The sequence below is a fragment of the Engystomops pustulosus genome, chromosome 2 (assembly GCF_040894005.1).
Source record: "Engystomops pustulosus chromosome 2, aEngPut4.maternal, whole genome shotgun sequence".
NCBI lineage: Eukaryota > Metazoa > Chordata > Amphibia > Anura > Leptodactylidae > Engystomops > Engystomops pustulosus.
Genome location: NC_092412.1, coordinates 127,743,327 through 127,762,479, shown reverse-complemented (window position 1 = coordinate 127,762,479; position 19,153 = coordinate 127,743,327). Strand labels below are relative to the sequence as shown.

The window sequence follows — 19,153 nt, the reverse complement described above, 5'->3', positions numbered from 1 at the left end:
TGCTGGAAGAAGAGACTGGCAAGACGTGGAGCTGAAGGCAAACCTGGCAGAGGGACAAAATGGGACATCTTAGAGAAGCGGTCTGTCACCACCCAGATAACGGTATTGCCAGATGATGGCGGCAGATCAGTAATGAAGTCCATAGCCACGTGAGACCACGGGCAGGTAGGCACGGGTAACGGCAACAGAAGACCAGCTGGTTTTTGTCGTGAGGGCTTATTGCGAGCACAAGAGGCACAAGACCGCACAAAATCCCGAACGTCCTTGACCAAATCAGGCCACCAATAGAAACGGGAAATCAGGGCCACAGAGCGCTGCACCCCAGGGTGCCCAGCCACTCGAGAAGAATGTCCCCAGGTCAGGATCCTCTTTCGAAGTCCAGGTCGTACATAAGTCTTGCCAGGAGGTAATTGCCGAAGGTCCACCGGCGCTGCCAGCACAAGCCGCTCTGGAGGAATGATGTGTCTCGGAGCATAGTCCTCCCCCATAACATCGGAAGCACGTGATAGGGCATCAGCCTTGATGTTTTTCTCAGCTGGGCGAAAATGGATCTGGAAGTCAAAACGGGAAAAGAATAAGGACCACCGGGCTTGACGTGGGTTCAACCGTTGAGCTGTCTGCAGGTACTGGAGGTTCTTGTGGTCCGTGAAAATACTGACTGGAAATCGAGCTCCCTCCAGCAGATGACGCCATTCCTCCAAGGCAAGCTTGATAGCCAGAAGCTCACGATCCCCTATTGAATAATTTCTCTCTGCGGAGGAAAATGTTTTGGAGAAGAAGCCACAGGAGAGAGTTCGGCCCCTAGGCCCCTTCTGGGTAAGAACCGCTCCAGCTCCTACGGAAGAGGCATCGACTTCCAGAAAGAATGGCTTCTCGGTATCAGGTCTGGTAAGAACAGATGCAGAGGAAAATGCCGTCTTTAATCTCGTGAAGGCCTCCTCAGCCGCGGGGGGCCAGAGACGAGAATTGACACCTTTCTTTGTTAGCGCCACCAGTGGAGCTACCAGGGAAGAAAAATGTGGAATGAATTGCCTATAATAATTGGCAAAGCCCAGGAATCTTTGGATAGCACGCAGTCCCACTGGGCGTGGCCACTGAAGAACTGCAGATAGTTTAGCAGGATCCATCTGCAGGCCTCTGTCGGAAATAATGTAGCCAAGGAATGGAAGGCTCCTTTGATGAAAATGGCATTTTTCCAGTTTGGCATAGAGATGGTTAGTCCTGAGGCGACCGAGCACTTGCCGTACATGGGACTGATGGGACTCGAGATCAGCAGAAAACACGAGGATGTCATCCAGGTAAACCACAACACAGCTGTACAATAAGTCCCTGAAGATATCATTAACAAATTCCTGGAAAACGGCTGGTGCATTGCAAAGTCCAAAGGGCATAACCAAATATTCAAAATGCCCATCACGGGTGTTAAAGGCAGTCTTCCACTCGTCACCCTTCCTGATGCGAATAAGATTGTAGGCACCACGAAGATCCAACTTGGTAAAGACTCTCGCGCCCCATAGACGATCAAACAACTCCGTGATCAGCGGCAAGGGGTAGCGATTCTTAACGGTGACTTTGTTAAGACCGCGATAGTCTATACAGGGGCGAAGAGAGCCATCTTTCTTGGTGACAAAAAAGAAACCTGCGCCAGCTGGAGAGGAGGATTTACGTATGAAACCTCTTTGCAGATTTTCCTTAATATATTCAGACATGGCGGCTGTTTCGGGTACTGAGAGCGGGTACACCCGACCCCGTGGAGGAGAAGAGCCGGGCAGCAAGTCGATGGGGCAATCATAAGGACGATGTGGAGGAAGAGTCTCTGCCTGTTTTTTGGAGAACACATCTGCGAAATCCAAGTATGGCGCGGGGAGCCCCTCCAGGGGCTTGGGAGACAAGGTGGAAGTCCAGACAGGGAGCGGACGAGGGACATCCATACAATGAGAAGAACAAGCCGGGCCCCAACGGAGAATCTCCCCAGAGGACCAGTCCAGCACAGGGGCATGTTGCTGCAACCAGGGGAGACCCAACAGGAGGGTGGAAGTGCTTTGGGGTAGTACAAAAAAAGAAAGTCTTTCTTTATGCAAGGCTCCAACTTGCAGAAGCAGGGGTTCCGTGCGAAACCGGATGGGCACGGAAAGAATCTGGCCACTGACTGAGGCAATGGACAATGGTTTCTCAAGACGAACCACTGGGAAGTGATGCCGGGAGATCAGGGCTGCGTCCATAAAGTTCGCTGTAGAGCCAGAATCCAGGAAAGCGGAAACTTGAATCTGGGTGCCGGTGTCTACGCTGAGGAGCACAGGAATAATCAGACGTGGAGAAGCTTTGCACACACCTAGGGACGCTTCTCCCAAGAGCCCTAGGTGCTGGCGTTTCCCGGACGTGGAGGACGAACAGGACAAGTCCCGATGAAGTGCCCTGGACTGGCACAATACAGACATAGGTTCTCCTGTCGTCTTCTGGAACGCTCTTGTAGAGAGAGCCGTATTCTGTCCACCTGCATGGGTTCCTCAGCAGACGATACAGGCAGAGGCTGCAGCGGTCTTTGGAAGGCAGGTGCGAGGCGAGGAAAACGTCTTACCTGAGCTTGAGGATGCTCAGAGCGAAGTTCCTCGGCGCGTTCCTTAAACCGGACATCTATCCGAGTGGCCAGTGTGATGAGACCACCCAGAGTTGACGGTAGATCCCGAGCCGCCAGCGCATCTTTGACCTGCGGCGAGAGTCCTTTCTTAAAGGTGGCGATGAGAGCTGCATCGTTCCAGGCAAGTTCAGAGGCCAGGGTGCGGAACTGAACAGCATACTCCCCCACAGATGAGTTGCCTTGGCGCAGATTCAACAACGCAGTCTCGGCAGAAGAAGCCCGTGCTGGTTCCTCAAAAACAGCCCGGAACTCCGCCAGAAAAGCCGCAAGAGTAGCCGTGACCGGGTCGCCGCTGTCCCAAAGAGGAGTGGCCCAGGCCAGGGCCTTCCCAGAGAGAAGACTGACGAAAAATGCCACCTTGGAACGCTCCGTGACAAATTGCGAAGGCATAAGTTCTATTTGTAGGGAGCATTGAGTAATAAAACCCCTGCACTGTTTGGGGTCTCCGTCAAATTTGCTGGGCATAGACAGCCGTAGTCGTGGTTCAGCAACAGGAAGGCAGACTGGCGTTGCAGGAGCCACGGGAGCAGACACGGGAACCTGTTGCTGTTGCTGGGCGGCTAGCAGCTGTTGCAGCATGGAGGTGACTTGATCCAGCTGTTCGCGTTGAGCGGCAATCTCCCGGGATTGCTGGACCACTATGGCGGCAAAGTTTGGTCGAGTGGGAAGCGGAACCTCGGCAGGATCCATGGCCGGATCTTACTGTTAGGATCAGTGGATCCTCTGGACCACCGCGGGAGATGTAACTAGCCAACACCCGGAACCGGAGCCTAGCGGCACCTGGTATTCACCAGAGCCCGCCGCAAAGCAGGTTGGACTTGCTGCGGCAGGATACCACTAGGTCGTTCCCAGGTGTGACTAGCCCACGGTGGCAGCCGAGGTCGAGGTACCTTAGCGGATGACAATCTCGTAGACAGGTCCAGGCACAGGGTCAGGGCAGGCGGCAGAGATGCAACGTCAGGTCCAAATCCGGGGTCAGCAACAGGAGGTCCAGGCAGGTGGGAACGGGAACACAGCAACACGGAGGAACTCGGGTAACACAGGACACAGGAGCGGGAACACACAGGAGCGGGAACACACAGGAACGCAGGAATACACAGGAACGCAGGAATACACAGGAACGCAGGAATAATCGCTAGGAAGCTTTCTCTAAGGCTATGAGGCACAAAGATCCGGCAGGGGACACAGGAAGAGGCAGGATTCTTAAAGGTGAGGTTCAGCCAGTGCACCAATTAGCGGTGCGCTGGCCCTTTAAAATTTCGGCAGGAGCCGCGCGCGCGCCCTAGGAGGCGGGGACGCGCGCGCACGGCAGTCCGGGGAAGAGCAGGAGCCGGGAGAGGTGAGTTCACTGACCGGCCTGCAGCGGGGGCAAACGGGGGTGCACGGATGCGCCCGCGATCCGAGACAGGGATCGCGGGAGCACCCGTGACACACGGTACATGAAATATAGTATAGTAGAAAAGACTCACATAGGTACGATCCCTGGGACAGAGACTCTACCTCACTTGCACGGCGAACAGGTAAGCTCCATGTTGGTATGTGACGTTTCGAGGGACACGCCCTCTTCCTCAGACATGGCAAGCTCTCATTCGTTACCACAAGTTATAGTGACCATAACCGGAAACCCCTGTGTGTATATAACACTCAAAATATACAATTAAAAACATAGTAAGCATTATCTTTATGCATAGTCTGACTATAATCGCACTAGTTATAATGCTATTAGTACATTTATCACAAGTAAACGTTAAAGTTGCACTCTTCATTTAATTTTTAATCAAATTAGAATGGTTGTCATATGTTAGAACAAAAAGGAGAACTGGCAAAAATTACAACCAGGTCCAAATCAAAAGAAAAATGACAAGGGACACCTTTTTGTTCTAACATATGACAACCATTCTAATTTGATTAAAAATACTATCCTTAAACATTGGGATATGCTTAAATGCAATCCACAATATGGACAATTGTTTATGGAAAAACCCAGATTTGTTTTTAGAAAGGGTAAATCATTGGCTAATCGATTAATACGAGCAGACATAGAGAAAAGTAAACCAAATAGACAATAAGTCTTACGAGCTAGACTGAACGGGACCCATGCATGCTTGTCATGCCAGAATTGCAACTTCATTATCAAAGGAGAAAACTATCACATCCCCTGTATGGTACAAACATAATGATAAAAGGATGGCATACATGTAACAGTAAAAATGTAATTTATGCACTAAAATGCCCTTGTGGCAAAATGTACATAGGACAGACCTCGAGATCGATTAAGATAAGGTCAAAGAGAGGTATATTGGATTTGCAGGTTGGAGACAAAAAGCCCGAAAGGGTTAAATGAAGAGTGCAACTTTAACGTTTACTTGTGATAAATGTACTAATATCATTATAACTAGTGCGATTATAGTCAGACTATGCATATAGTCAGACTATGTTTTTAATTGTATATTTTGAGTGTTATATACACACAGGGGTTTCCGGTTATGGTCACTATAACTTGTGGTAACGAATGAGAGCTTGCCATGTCTGAGGAAGAGGGCGTGTCCCTCGAAATGTCACAAACCAACATGGAGCTTACCTGTTCGCCGTGCAAGTGAGGTAGAGTCTCTGTCCCAGGGATCGTACCTATGTGAGTCTTTTCTACTATACTATATTTCATGTACCGTGCTATCGGACTTAAAGGATTTTGAATAGTTGTAACAGGAATCGGCTCACTTGATCCTAAGGTATTTACATCTTTGCAAGCAAACACTAAAAAGAAATGTGCTATTTTCTATGTATATTTATGGAACGAAATGAAAGTTCTAAAGGATAATGTATGGATATGAATTTATGAAGTAAAAGTAACACTTTTTTGAAAGATTACTTGTGTGGTCAATTTTTGGACATTGTTCATTGAATGCGGCTTTAGGGGAGAGTTGGAGAATCTCCCGTCCTAGACCACAGTTTTAGAAAACTCCACACACTGTGTTTTTTATCTTATGAAGTGGATTGTCTCCGATAAGAGTGGAGTACGAAAATGTCGAGAATTAGCTTGCATTACCGACAACAGGGCAGAGACCTACTTTGTCACAGACGCCGAACGTGAGTCAATTTTGCAATCAGCAGAAACAGCTGGTCTAACATTGGAACGGGCTAAAAAAGACTCCAAGCTGAACTTTTCCAAAAAATTGGAACAACTGAAGAAAAAAGAACTAAGTCTACAATTACATGCCTCCACTCTCACTGAATATGTCAAGGTTAAACGAATACCTCGGGGAATGAGAAGTCCCCTGCACCCTATCTTTCTGAAAGAGGATCATATGTATTTACAACGGTGGTTTGCTATTAGCAATCGTTATTCCCTTGATTTGATATTACTTACAATACAACATCTTCAGAAAGCAATTAATAATCTACAAGAGGAGATCAGTACCATCGAGGCGGATTATAAAAAAAGAGAAAGGAGAGAACGAGTTTACATCATCGATGGAAATTATTCAAACCACACTTGATGAGCAGAGAACCACCATCTTTGAAGGAAAACTACAAAAATTTACCCGTGATATGCAGGATTATTTAAACAACAGGGTATACACCTGGTCAGAAGAGAGACGAGAGATGAGACGCACATATGTACCAAGAAAAAAACGGGACACTAGTTTGGATCAAGGAACATAAGAAAGTGATAACCCAAACAATAAAAAAGATGATTGAACGAGGTTGCGTTCCTCTCAAATGAGTTTTTTAGAAAGAGACAAAGGCAAAAGTACAGCGACAAGCTCGTCCCAGGAGTCATCAATAGAAAGGGGAAACAAAGATTTATCCAACAAAAAGAGGACGAAGAAAAAAAGAATTTAGTTGTTAATATTTCGAATAAAGTATTGACTCAAGCAGAAACGAATGTCCTCAATAAAGGACTGGAGTTTGTGCCAACTTACGAAATACAGAAGTTTGATTTCACTGTGGACTTTTATACATTTTGTAGAAGTTTAAGGTTGAATATGTTTTTTAAGGATAAAAATATATTGAGTAAGACCAAGGCTGATATACCAAATAAAATTAGGGAACGCAGCACATTTGATCCTGAGATCACCTCCCTGATTTTTGATAGCTTCCAGCAAGTGGTAATACGGGAAGTATGTGAAAAATGGGATAACGTACATAAGAAAAGATCGAACCTCTCTAAAGTAGAATTTCAAGCTATTAAAAACCTGTCAAATGATGACAGTATAATTCTAAAGAGGGCTGATAAAGCGGGGGCCACTGTAATCTGGGATAAAACCGCATATACTAATGAGGCTTTAAACCAACCATGCAGTCATAATTGATGAATCTATCAAGAGGAGCCTGTTGAACAACTATCCAAGAGTCCCCATATTGTATCTACTCCCTAAAATACATTAAAAATTTGAATCCCCTCCGGGACGACCAATCGTCTCGGTAGTAGAGTCCCTCCTGTACCCCTTGTCTATTTATGTAGATAGTTTTTTTTACAGCCTATAGTACATCGTTTACCTAGATATTTGAAAGATACAAGTGAATTCTTGAGAAGTGTGCAGACTCTTGACCTCAATAGTGTACAGATTTTGTGCATTATGGACGTTAAGAGTTTGTACACTAATATCCCAACTGATGAAGGGATGCATGCAGTTAGAGATAAATTGTGTGAGAACCCTGCCCTATCAAATGCAATGATAGGTTTCCTAATGACGTTGTTGGAAGTAGTACTTAAAAAGAATTATTTTAGATTTGGTACAGAATTCTTCCTACAATTACAGGGGACCTCAATGGGGTCCCCTGTGGCACCTAGATTCGCAGACATCTTTATGTCTACGTTTGAAGACAAGACCCTGTTCACACACCCGCTCGGCAAGCACGTCGCCCTCTGGCAACGCTATGTGGGCGACGTGTTTGTGACATGGAGCGGTACAGAGTCTGAACTTAGGGAATGGATAGTATACCTTAATCAATGTCATCCACTAATTGAATTTTCAGCAGAGTCTAGTTCTATGAGTATCCAATTTCTTGATGTGAATGTGGTTGTAAATGAAGGGAGACTCATTACCACATTGTATTCAAAACCGACAGACAAAAATAACCTTTTGAATAGATCAAGTTTCCACCACCTGGGTACTTTTAGAGGGATCCCTAAGGGTCAATTTTTAAGAACACGCCGTATCTGTAATGACGATAGAGAATATGAACTACATAGTCAAAAAATGGTGGAAAAGTCTGTTGAGAAAGGTTATTGTAGAGTCTTTTCTACTATACTATATTTCATGTACTGTGCTATCGGACTTAAAGGATTTTGAATAGTTGTAACAGGAATCGGCTCACTTGATCCTAAGGTATTTACATCTTTGCAAGAAAACACTAAAAAGAAATGTGCTATTTTCTATGTATATTTATGAAACGAAATGAAAGTTCTAAAGGATAATGTATGGATATGAATTTATGAAGTAAAAGCAACACTTTTTTGAAAGATTACTTGTGTGGTCAATTTTTGGACATTGTTCATTGAATGGAACTTTTTGATCGCCTGCGCTGTTCCAGGGTGTTCTCAAAGCTGGATCTCCATGGTGCTTACAATCTCATCCGGATCCGTAAAGGTAACAAGTGGAAGATGGCATTTAATACCCCGGACGGGCATTTTGAATATTTAGTAATGCCCTTTGGTCTGTGTAATGAGCCTACTGTCTTTCAGGAATTTGTTAATGACATTTTCTGTGTTCCTGACCCGTGTGCCAGCTCCTGTGTTCCTGACGTGAGTCCTAGTGTGCTTTCCTGTGCTGTCATCCCTGGTACGGACTGTCTTCTGTATTGCTACCTTGCTGGTCGCTCCTGTGGAACGAGCTGGTGGAAGCCCGCCACAGCAAGACCAACCCGCTTTGCGGTGGGCTCTGGTGAAGACCAGGTGCCACTTAGACTCTGGTTCCAAGTGTCAGCTAGTACGATCTCCGGTGGTGGTCCAGAGGGTCAGCAGACTCTAAATCCTGACACCCTGTTCCCAAGGGTTTCCCGGACAGTGACATTTTGGACAATTTCCGCATTGTTTGAAATCACAAGGTCCAACAATGCTTCACCTCTTGTGGGATCTTCTACAAGCTGCACCATAAAATTATCCTGCAGAAAGTTGATAAAATGTCTCCCATTATATACGGTCCCCTCCTGTGCAGCCTGCTCCATCTGTTTATATTGGTTTATATAGGTAATAGTATGGTACATTTTGCTTAGGGGCTAATTCCTAGAAAATTCTGAATTTATTCACCTATTCTTGTATTGTAACATATGCTAGATAGGAGCATCCACTCTAAAAAACAGCCTAGTTTCAAAATCGTGATGGTAAGCATATTAAATTCCCCTCACTGAGTTATGTCCAGTTATTATATTTCTGACTACTTTAAGCTTCATAACAGTCAAAATGTATGTCTTGCGTATAATCTTTTTTTTTTTTGCAAAGCTCTTAGTAAATGTGCCCCATTCAGTCGGTTAACCATTACACCGAAACCAACTTCCAAAGTCTGAGCTCAGGCTCTCTTAAACCTGGCTAAAGCCCAAGACAATCAAGAACGTCAGGCAAATAAAGGATGTTCTCCTGTTCCTGAGTATGTTTTGGAGGAGCTAATGTGGTTATCTACCAAGAATCTGTATCACAAAGTTCCGTCTGGCAAATTTGGTCTGTCTGGCAAAATTGGGCCATGTACTATTAGCAAAATCATTATTCCTACGGTATGTTTTTCAGGCTACAGTTGCCTAATTTGTTTCATATTCATAATGTTTTTCACAAGTCTCTTCTGAATAAGTATGTCTCTCTTGCGCCAGTGACTGTACCGCTAGCTCCGATTGTGGTCAGGGTTAGCTGGAATTTGAGGTAGAAAAATTTCTGGATTCTCACATGATCCATATTTCTGTCCAACACCTGGTTCATTCAAAGGAGTATGGTCCAGAAGATCGGACATGGGTCTCTGGCAACAATCTCCATGTTCCACGTCTCCTCAGATAATACAATCGCCAGAATCTTTTGAAGCCTGATTGGTCAAGTGAGGGTGGCCCCTCATAAAAGGGGGAATGCTGAACCCAGTGCCTTTATTACAGTTGTTATCAAAATTGTATTGACCCACTGAATACATATCTTTATATCTATATACTTTCACGAAATATTGAACACCCAAAAATAGAAAACCCGTTTGGTATGGGCCCATAGACAGAATACCATAGGGTAAATCGAATAGTACAAAAAAAAAAATTCAAATCACACAAAATAATTAATTATATATAAGTTCACTTTATTTCAATGACTCTAAATATTAGAAATAGACATGATACAGCAGGAAAGGACAGACTACAATGGGTTAAAATTGTGTGCATGTCAAATAAAGGTAGAAATCAGCCTAAGAAACAATGGCACAATGGGAGTGAGACATTCCCCTTGAAAAAGCGCCATATGCGAAACACGTGTCGGGGGCATTGTCTGTGTGGGGTCCTTCCTTTGGTATAATATTACAGCCTTTGGTTTACAAGTTTTGATGTATACTCATAGATAGCTTATCTGTGCCATTGCACTATTGTCTTGACCAGGTTTGGCTATATTTACACACTTCACAGTGAGTGTGCCATTGTTTCTTAGGCTGATTTCTACCTTTATTTGACATAATGCATTATAGTCTGTCCTTTCCTACTGTATCATGTCTATTTCTAATATTTAGAGTAATTGAAATAAAGTGAACTTATGTAAAATTAATTATTTTGTGTGATTTGAATTCTTTTGGTACTTTTCACAAAATATTGTAAATACAAAAAAGGTTTTAGAAAAGCAATCTTGATCAGATGTAAGACTTGAACCCCTTACCTGAAGGACTGACTATAACATAGAAAAAAACAGCTGGTACAAGGTAAGCAGCCAGCATCCACCGACCAAGCCTTAGTATTCGATGTTGAACTAAGTAATATGGACCTTCTTTCATTTCTCCAGTCATAGTATAGCACCAGCAATCATTTATCCCCCAAAACTGTGGTAGAAGCCCCTAAACCTGAAGAACAACAAATATTTACAATAATTGTAACAATTATTTAATTGTACAGCTTTTTCATATGAAACAACTTATTTATTCATTAGTTTACTTATAATATGATGAAAATATTTAGTAAATATGTCAATACAGTCATTAAATAGCATAGTCATCATTCAATTATAGTCAATTATTTTTTATAACTCAATCAATATATTTCAGCAAACAAGTCTCGAATCTCATTGCATTGTAGGTTTAAAGGACAACTACTACCAGGATCAAGGGTTGTAAAGCACTCTAACATGCAGGTGTGTGCCCCCTCTGGCAGGATCTGCCTTTCTTTTAGAATTTAATGGGAAACAGTGAGAAGACTTCTGTGGGAGATTTACTGGTGAAAACCTGATGGCAAGTTCCCTTTAATCTTACATTTTTAATTTGTTGTTGCATGCAATGTGAACACCAATTATGGCAGTACTTTTCTGAGTAAACTTACTTCAACTCCAGTTCTGCTCTTTCATTTGTTCTGTGTTTTTCCCACCACAGACACATTTATAATGGAGGCAAAAGTTTTCTCTTATAGTACATAGGTTCTAAAAAAAAAAAAAAAAAAAAAAGGAATCAAAGCAAAGACATAAAACTGAAAGCATTGTTACTGATAAATGACAATTAAAACTATTGTTAGCATATGTATCCTTTCGAATTACAGTATACATGATAGATCCACAGATACGAGAACAATTGACCGGAAAGCAAGCTGCACTCCAGGAGGTCAGAAATGATTGAGCAATAGTGTTCCTTTATTCCATAATAACAGTGACATTTCGGCTCATTTAGAGCACTGAGGAAGGTTAGTACAAATTTTCTTTTCCTTATAGGTTGGGTATATCTCAAGGAGGGGACTACAGGCTATAAACCAGAGGCAGGGCCTACAGGCAATTTACTGGGGGGAAGCTGCTGGCTATATACTGTTGGGGCAGGGGAAGCTGACTATATACTGTGGAGGGGCAGGGGCTGTAGGCAATATACTGGGCGGACAGGGGCTGATGGCTATATATGAGGGGCAGGAGCAGAAGGCTATATACTGGGGGGGCAGGGGCTGCTGCTTATATACCGGGTGGCAGGGGCTTATGGCTATATACTAGATGCAGGGGCTGCAGGTTATATACTAGTTAAGCAGGGGCCGAAGGCTATACACTGGGGGGGCAGGGAAAGCAGGCTATATACTGGGGGCAGTACCGTCCTCTGAATAAAAGAAGTAGTTTCACATGCTCATTTATGCTTACAGTGTTATTAATTCCTACTTCTATATCATTAATAAATATATTAAATGGTAGTGGGCAAAGCACAGAACCCTGGGGTACACCACTCATAACTGGTGATTATTCCGAGTAGGAGTCATTGACCACAACTCTCTCAGCCAGTTTTCAATCCAATTGGAGATAATTCCTTCAAACCAATAGACCTTATTTTACCCATCAGGTGTCCATGATGGACAATGTCAAATGCCTTTGCAAAATCCAAGAACACAATATTCACAGCAGCTCCTCCATCCAGGCATCTGCTCACCTCTTCATAGAAGCAGGTGTCAGGATCGGTTGTGGGGCACACAGAGGGTGGCACACAGAGTCAGAGTCAAAGTCAGGCAGGAGGTCAGGACCAGCGGCACAGGATCAGAGTCAGGAACTTAGCAGATGCTCAAGGCAGGTAGCAGAGAATCAAGGTGAAAAAACAACGCAGAGGTCACAACGGATAAATCACAAGAGTCTCAAAAACAATGCTTTCTCTGAGGCAACCCGGCACAGAGATCATAGGAAGAGCAGGTATGGGAAAATGAACACTGAGCTCTGATAGGTTACCATGAGCAACTAGAACAGTTTTACGTTTAAACAATTCTGATAAATCTCTCCCTATATGGTTTTGCAGGCTGGAGCAAACCTTTCTTTCCTGTTATATTTATGTCAAAATAAAGACTGTTATGTTCATCTGAAAGACTGCTGCCTGGTGTTTCTCTGTAGACCATATGAGTTGAACCCCACAATTGGTGTCTCAAATGCGGGCATGATTCACGATTCCCCCTTAAAAGGCTGTATGTGCTGGGTTAAGGCTGCTATTAACATAAAAATTCAAAGAAAGATCGACAGAGAGAAAGAATGGCGGACCTTGTAAAACACCTGATGCAGGCCAGTGCCCATCAGCAGCAGGCTCTATGTTTGCACATCCTGCATGCTGTGCTGTTCTGAACTCGAAAAAGGGACTCCCACTCTGTGTCAGGCTTGCGGGATGTGGATCCGCTGGACCACTGCAGACGATGACTCAAGCCACTACCTGGGACCGGAGTCTAAGTGGTACCCGGTTTTCACCAGAGCCCGCCGCAAAGCGGGTTAGACAAGGTGCGGCGTGGTACCACCAGGTTGTTCCTCAGGCGTGACTTGTCTGCAGTGGCGGCCAAGATTGAAGTACAGAAACAGCAGTCAAGCTCGGGGTCACAGTCCAGGCACAGGGTCAGGGCAGGCGGCAGAGATGCAACGTCAGAATCCAAACCAGGGTCAGCAACAGGAGGTCCAAGCAGAAGGGTACGGGAACACAGAACTACGACAGCAACACGGAGGGACACTGGAACACGGGAACATGGAGGTAGTCAGGCAACGCAGGAACACAGAGGGAGTCAGGCACGTGGGAGACACTAGAACGCAGGAAACACTGGAACGCAGGCAAATCGCAACAGAGCTTTCTCTAAGGCTGTGGGGCACAAAGATCCGGCAGGGCTTGCAGGAAGAGGCAGGCTTAAATAGATTTGGGCAATGTGGCCAGCGCCAATTAATGGCGCGCTGGCCCTTTAAATTTCCTAGAAGTGTCGCGCGCCCAGAGGCGCAGGACCGCGCGCACACGGAGCGAGGCCGGGACTCGGGAGCGGGGGAAGGTGAGATGCGCTGGCGCGGCGCCTGCGGGGAGCGAGAGGCACGGGTGAGCCCGCGACCCGCAGAAGATCACTCTGCAGAAGATCACGGTCCAGAATATTGTCCTCCGGCTCCCAAGACCTCTCTTCTGGACCGAACCCCTTCCAGTCAACTAAGAAGAACCGCTTCCCCCTTACTGTCTTCATATCGAGGATGTCTTTTACCTCATAGGTGTCGGTGGAGTCAGCCACAGGGGTAGGAGGAGGTACTTGCCGGGAGAAGCGGTTCAGGATGACAGGTTTGAGCAGGGAGACATGGAAGGAGTTCGGGATGCGCATGGTGGGAGGAAGGCGCAACTTGTAGGATACAGGATTGATACGGGTCAGGACCTCGAAAGGACCCAAGAAACGAGGACCGAGCTTGTAACCAGGTATCTTCAGCCGGATGTACCTGGAAGATAACCAGACCTTGTCCCCAGGAGAGAAGACGGGAGGAGGTCTGCGTTTCTTGTCGGCCTGGATTTTAGTGCGAGCAGACGCCCGAAGTAGAGATAGACGAGTCTGTCTCCATACGGAGCTGAGGTCCTGCACCAATTCTTCCACCGCAGGAACATCCGAGGGAACTGAGAGAGGGAGTGGAGGGCGTGGAATTCTTCCATAGACAACAAAGAATGGAGCAGCACCAGCAGACTCAGAATCCAGAGAGTTGTAGGAGAACTCTGCCCAGGGCAACAAAGTGGACCAATCGTCCTGACGGGCAGAGACAAAATGATGCAGATAGCAGCCCAGACTCTGGTTGACTCTCTCCACATGTAGCCGGAATATATGTTGGAAGAAGAGACTGGCAAGACGTGGAGCAGACGGTAGACCTGGAAGAGGAACGAAATGAGACATCTTCGAAAAACGGTCTGTTACCACCCAGATGACAGTATTGCCCGAAGAAGATGGAAGATCCGTGACAAAGTCCATAGCCACGTGAGACCACGGGCGACTGGGTATCGGCAATGGAAGCAAGAGACCAGCCGGTTTTAGACGAGAAGGCTTATTTCGAGCACAGGAGGTGCAGGATCCCACAAAGTCCCAAACATCTTTTACCAATCAGGCCACCAGTAGTAGCGGGAGATGAGGGCCACGGAGCGTTGCACCCCAGGGTGCCCAGCCAGACGGGAAGAATGTCCCCAAAACAAAATCCTCTTCCGCAGAGCTGGTCGGACATACGTCTTGCCAGAGGGAAGCTGCCGAAGATCCACAGGAGCGGCTGCAACCAACTGTTCCGGAGAGATGATATACTGAGGAACCGTCTCTTCTCCAACAACATCTGAGGCACGGGACAGGGCATCTGCCTTGATATTCTTCTCTGCTGGCCGGAAGTGGATCATCAAATTGAAGCGGGAGAAGAATAGTGACCAACGGGCTTGTCTAGGATTAAGACGTTGGGCAGTCTGGAGGTACGAAAGGTTCTTATGATCCGTATAAACACAGATTGGATAGCGAGCACCCTCCAAAAGATAACGCCATTCTTCCAGGGCAAGTTTGATTGCCAAAAGTTCCTTGTCACCAATAGAGTAGTTCTTCTCTGCAGGAGAAAAAGTTTTAGAAAAGAAACCGCACGTAAGAGTTCGGCCCCTGGGTCCTTTCTGGGTAAGGACATCCCCTGCACCGACAGAAGATGCATCCACCTCCAAGATAAAAGGCTTCTCAGTATCAGGTCTAGAAAGGATCGGAGCTTTAGCAAAGGCGGACTTTAACTTTGCAAAGGCCTCTTCAGCCGCTGGAGGCCAAAGGCGTGGATTAGCGCCCTTCCTGGTGAGTGCCACGATGGGGGCAACAAGAGTAATTTGCCAAAAGATATAGTGGGTAGCACAACCAAAAATACAATGGAGCAGATGCATAAATATTTACAAACAATCTAGCTGAGAGACAAGATGCACCACAAGTTGCTCATAGATAATACAATTCAAATATTTATTTATTTCCAAACAAGAACAAAATCCGACATACATTTAAAATCATTTAAAACATGTAATGTACATGAAATAACCACCGGAGACCCCGGTATGGGTCTTCACAGTGAACACCCCCTGCTGTGAGTACTCAGTGGTCCTCAATAATCCCTACCACTCACTATTATGATTCTTGGTCAATGCATATGCCAGCAAAAAGTCTCTGCCATAAGGGTAATGAAGAAACTCTACAAGTGTGCTGATCAACACCTATGTTTGTTATAAAGTGCAAGTGCTAAGTGTTGAAGTGTGCAAAGTGCCAAAAAATAGCAGCAGGAGTTTGCAAAAAGTGCAGATGCTAGTTACCAAATGCTGGCAGGCAGGCATACAGGTGGAGGGAGAAAGAAGCAGGGGTGTGCAGCTCCCCACGCGTTTCGTCGCTCTGGGCGACTTCCTCAGGGGTGTACAGCAGCACAATTGAACCTGCCTTAAATACCAGTACTCACCCCCTGTCCCACAATTTCGGCGTGTTACAAACTGCAATGCGCATGACCGGAAACGGAAGATTCCGAGACCGGAAGTAGGAAGGTACAATGATGCGCCTGAATGTCAATGTTATCCTGGTTACCGGCATCAATAGTTAGAAGTTTTGTGCGCACGCGTGTGCGCCAGAATATTTATGCGCATGCGCCAGAATATTAAGCGCGTGCGCCAGAATATTAAGCGCGTGCGCCAGAATCCAAAACCAAAAGGAATACATGAAACAAAAGAAAATGTCAAATTATGCGCATGCGCCCAATATAAATATAGCAGGCAATGAGTCCACTGTAAGAAACAGTCGGTGGTTGATGGTACACAAAAAAAAAAAATAAAATAAAAAAATAAAAAAAAAAGAGAAAAGACTTCTGACGACTTGTGCGCTTGCGCCCAGTAGAGATATAAAAAACATGACAACAATATAGTATGCTTAAATAAACCTGGTATCTAGACAATAAGGCTATTAACATGCAGTTGCAGTGTGTGGAAATTATTATTGAGCCGGTGGGTGGGGGTGAGCACTGAGTACAAGACAAGCGATAACATGTACAAACAACCAATAACTGAAAACATAACAATAAAACATGACATCTTGTTTGGAAGTTACAAGAAAAAGAAAAGAGAAGACCCTTGTTTCATGGATAGTGAATGTAGCATGTGGGAATGCTAGTACATGCTAAATATTAACAAGGGCTTCAAGGTACAAAAAGTAATATCATAAATAGGTTACCATTAGATATTATATATGACAGACCCAAAATTTCCCGGGTAGTCTGTGTATTGGCCCAGCCTTGACAGGACCTGCAAGAATGGGCCATGGGTCCAAGGGGTGATTAAGGACAGGACACCCAAATTGGGGTTCTCCAATGAACCCAATTGGTTTGGAAGAGTTGGACCACCAAGGGCGTTGTAATCCTTGGCTCTCTACTGTAACGGTTCTATTCAAGGTTGTTGAGGTACATATCAAGTTATCAGTGGAATTGAAGATCGTTCCATCAGCTATTCATGTGCGGCTATTCTCCAGGGGATTGGGGTTCCTGCAAGGTGTATACTGCTGCAACTGTTCAGTGATGAGATTTTTGTTCAGGGTTGCCCGGCATCAGGTGTTTGGAGGGTCTTTCCAATCGCGTATATATCTGAGATAATGCATCAAGGCATAGAGGCAGCTCTTTTTATAGGGTTTCTGCTTGGAGAATAAGGAAGTTAAGCAAACCATTCAAAAAACAACCAAAACAACCAACGGAAGTGATGCAGTGAGGTAGGGGGCCATAAGGGCCCAAATTAGAGGGGACCCAAAAAATATCAATATGAAGGTCCAAAAAGCGTGATTAGTGTGTATGATATACCCCAAAGGAAGGGAAGGGTAGGTGACTGTGTGGTGTAAATCCAGGACAGATGGGAGGGACGGAAATGAGAAATAATATATGATTGTGTAACACAAATTATAACCGTGATGTAGACCCGTGATGTAGCACCGTGATACACAACGACATAATTATAACAAATAGTGGTGTTCTTACCTTGATGAGCCGGGCAGGAATGACAGAAGATATATGTGTGTGACACAGACAGTGATAAAGGACAACATGGTGACAACAAATAATAGTGCTCTTACCTTGGTTTAGTTAGTGATTCAAGCTATCTTTGTTTGTAGAACCCTGAAAAAAGAAACTCCTCATTTAGCCCTCCGGGCGTAAGACAGCGTAACTTGTAAATCCACCTGGTTTCCCGTTTCAATAATTCCGGTGTGATGTTGCCTCCCCTGACATTGGGGTGGATCTTGTCCAGGGCAACCACTCTCATTCCCCTTGTTTTGCCCCCATGTTGCAGCCGAAAGTGTGTAGCCACTGATGTAAGTGCCTTACCTTTTTCAAAGTGCAACTGGGAATTGTTGATAGTTGACAAGTGTTGCTGAATGCGCTTTCTCAGCTCTTGTGTAGTTTGCCCAACATACACTTTGTGGCACGGGCAGATAATGGCATATACAACATTCTTGGATCTACAATTAATGTAATGGTGAAGCTTATATTTCCGTTGGTCCAGGGGATTTACAAATTCTCTGATGGCTTGCATGAATGGGCATACCGAACAGTCCCCACAGGGGAAAGATCCTTGCAACTTGATACCTCTTCTCAATGCCGTAGTAGGTCGGATAAAGTGGCTCCTGGTCAGTTGGTCTTTCAGATTTGGGGCCCTTTTGGCTATGAGTCTAGGTATACTGTCGACATGGGGCCTCAACCTGGGCTCAGAGTACAGAATGTTCCAATATTTTCTCATAATGTTATGTATATCATCCCATTGGTTATTAAACCTCGTACAGATACCTATCTTTGCTGCAGGTCCGGCTGGTTTAGGTTTGAGTAGGTCAACCCTTGGGGTATCTCGAGCTCTACGATAAGCCCTTGAGATAGTCTTTTTTGGATACTGTCTTTCCTTAAATCTTTCTGTTAGCTCTGCTGCAGGAGGTGTGTGAACAATTTGTGAGAAATTTGAATGACAACCCGTTTAATATTGTTCTCACCTCTGTCTTCTCACAGACCTCCGTGGAATTCCTGGATTTAAAAATCTTCCTTTCGGATAATAATCTTCATATGGATTTGCACAGGAAGGATACGGCTACTAACAGCCTATTACATTTTGGGAGCTTCCACCCTGGACACCTGAAGAAAGGGATCCCGGTTGGACAATTCATCCGTACGAGAAGGAATTGTACCCGACAGGTTGATTTCAGGAAAAATGCAGCAGAGCTAACAGAAAGATTTAAGGAAAGACAGTATCCAAAAAAGACTATCTCAAGGGCTTATCGTAGAGCTTGAGATACCCCAAGGGTTGACCTACTCAAACCTAAACCAGCCGGACCTGCAGCAAAGATAGGTATCTGTACGAGGTTTAATAACCAATGGGATGATATACATAACATTATGAGAAAATATTGGAACATTCTGTACTCTGAGCCCAGGTTGAGGCCCCATGTCGACAGTAAACCTAGACTCATAGCCAAAAGGGCCCCAAATCTGAAAGACCAACTGACCAGGAGCCACTTTATCCGACCTACTACGGCATTGAGAAGAGGTATCAAGTTGCAAGGATCTTTCCCCTGTGGGGACTGTTCGGTATGCCCATTCATGCAAGCCATCAGAGAATT

General features: G+C 45.1%; 1 protein-coding gene across 2 annotated transcripts in view; it reads right to left on the bottom strand.

Annotated features, from left to right (window-relative positions):
• SSC4D (scavenger receptor cysteine rich family member with 4 domains) overlaps window positions 1-11,223 on the bottom strand; it is a 119,672-nt gene extending 108,449 nt beyond the window's left edge. For both annotated transcript variants that reach the window (XM_072136342.1, XM_072136345.1), the window contains exons 1-2: window positions 11,126-11,223; window positions 10,473-10,653 (exon numbers count right to left, since the gene is read on the bottom strand). In XM_072136342.1, coding sequence (XP_071992443.1) covers window positions 10,473-10,599 — 127 coding nt within the window. In that variant the 5' untranslated portion in view covers window positions 10,600-10,653; window positions 11,126-11,223. The remainder of the gene's footprint in view (window positions 1-10,472; window positions 10,654-11,125) is intronic.
• Window positions 11,224-19,153: the final 7,930 nt, after the last annotated feature.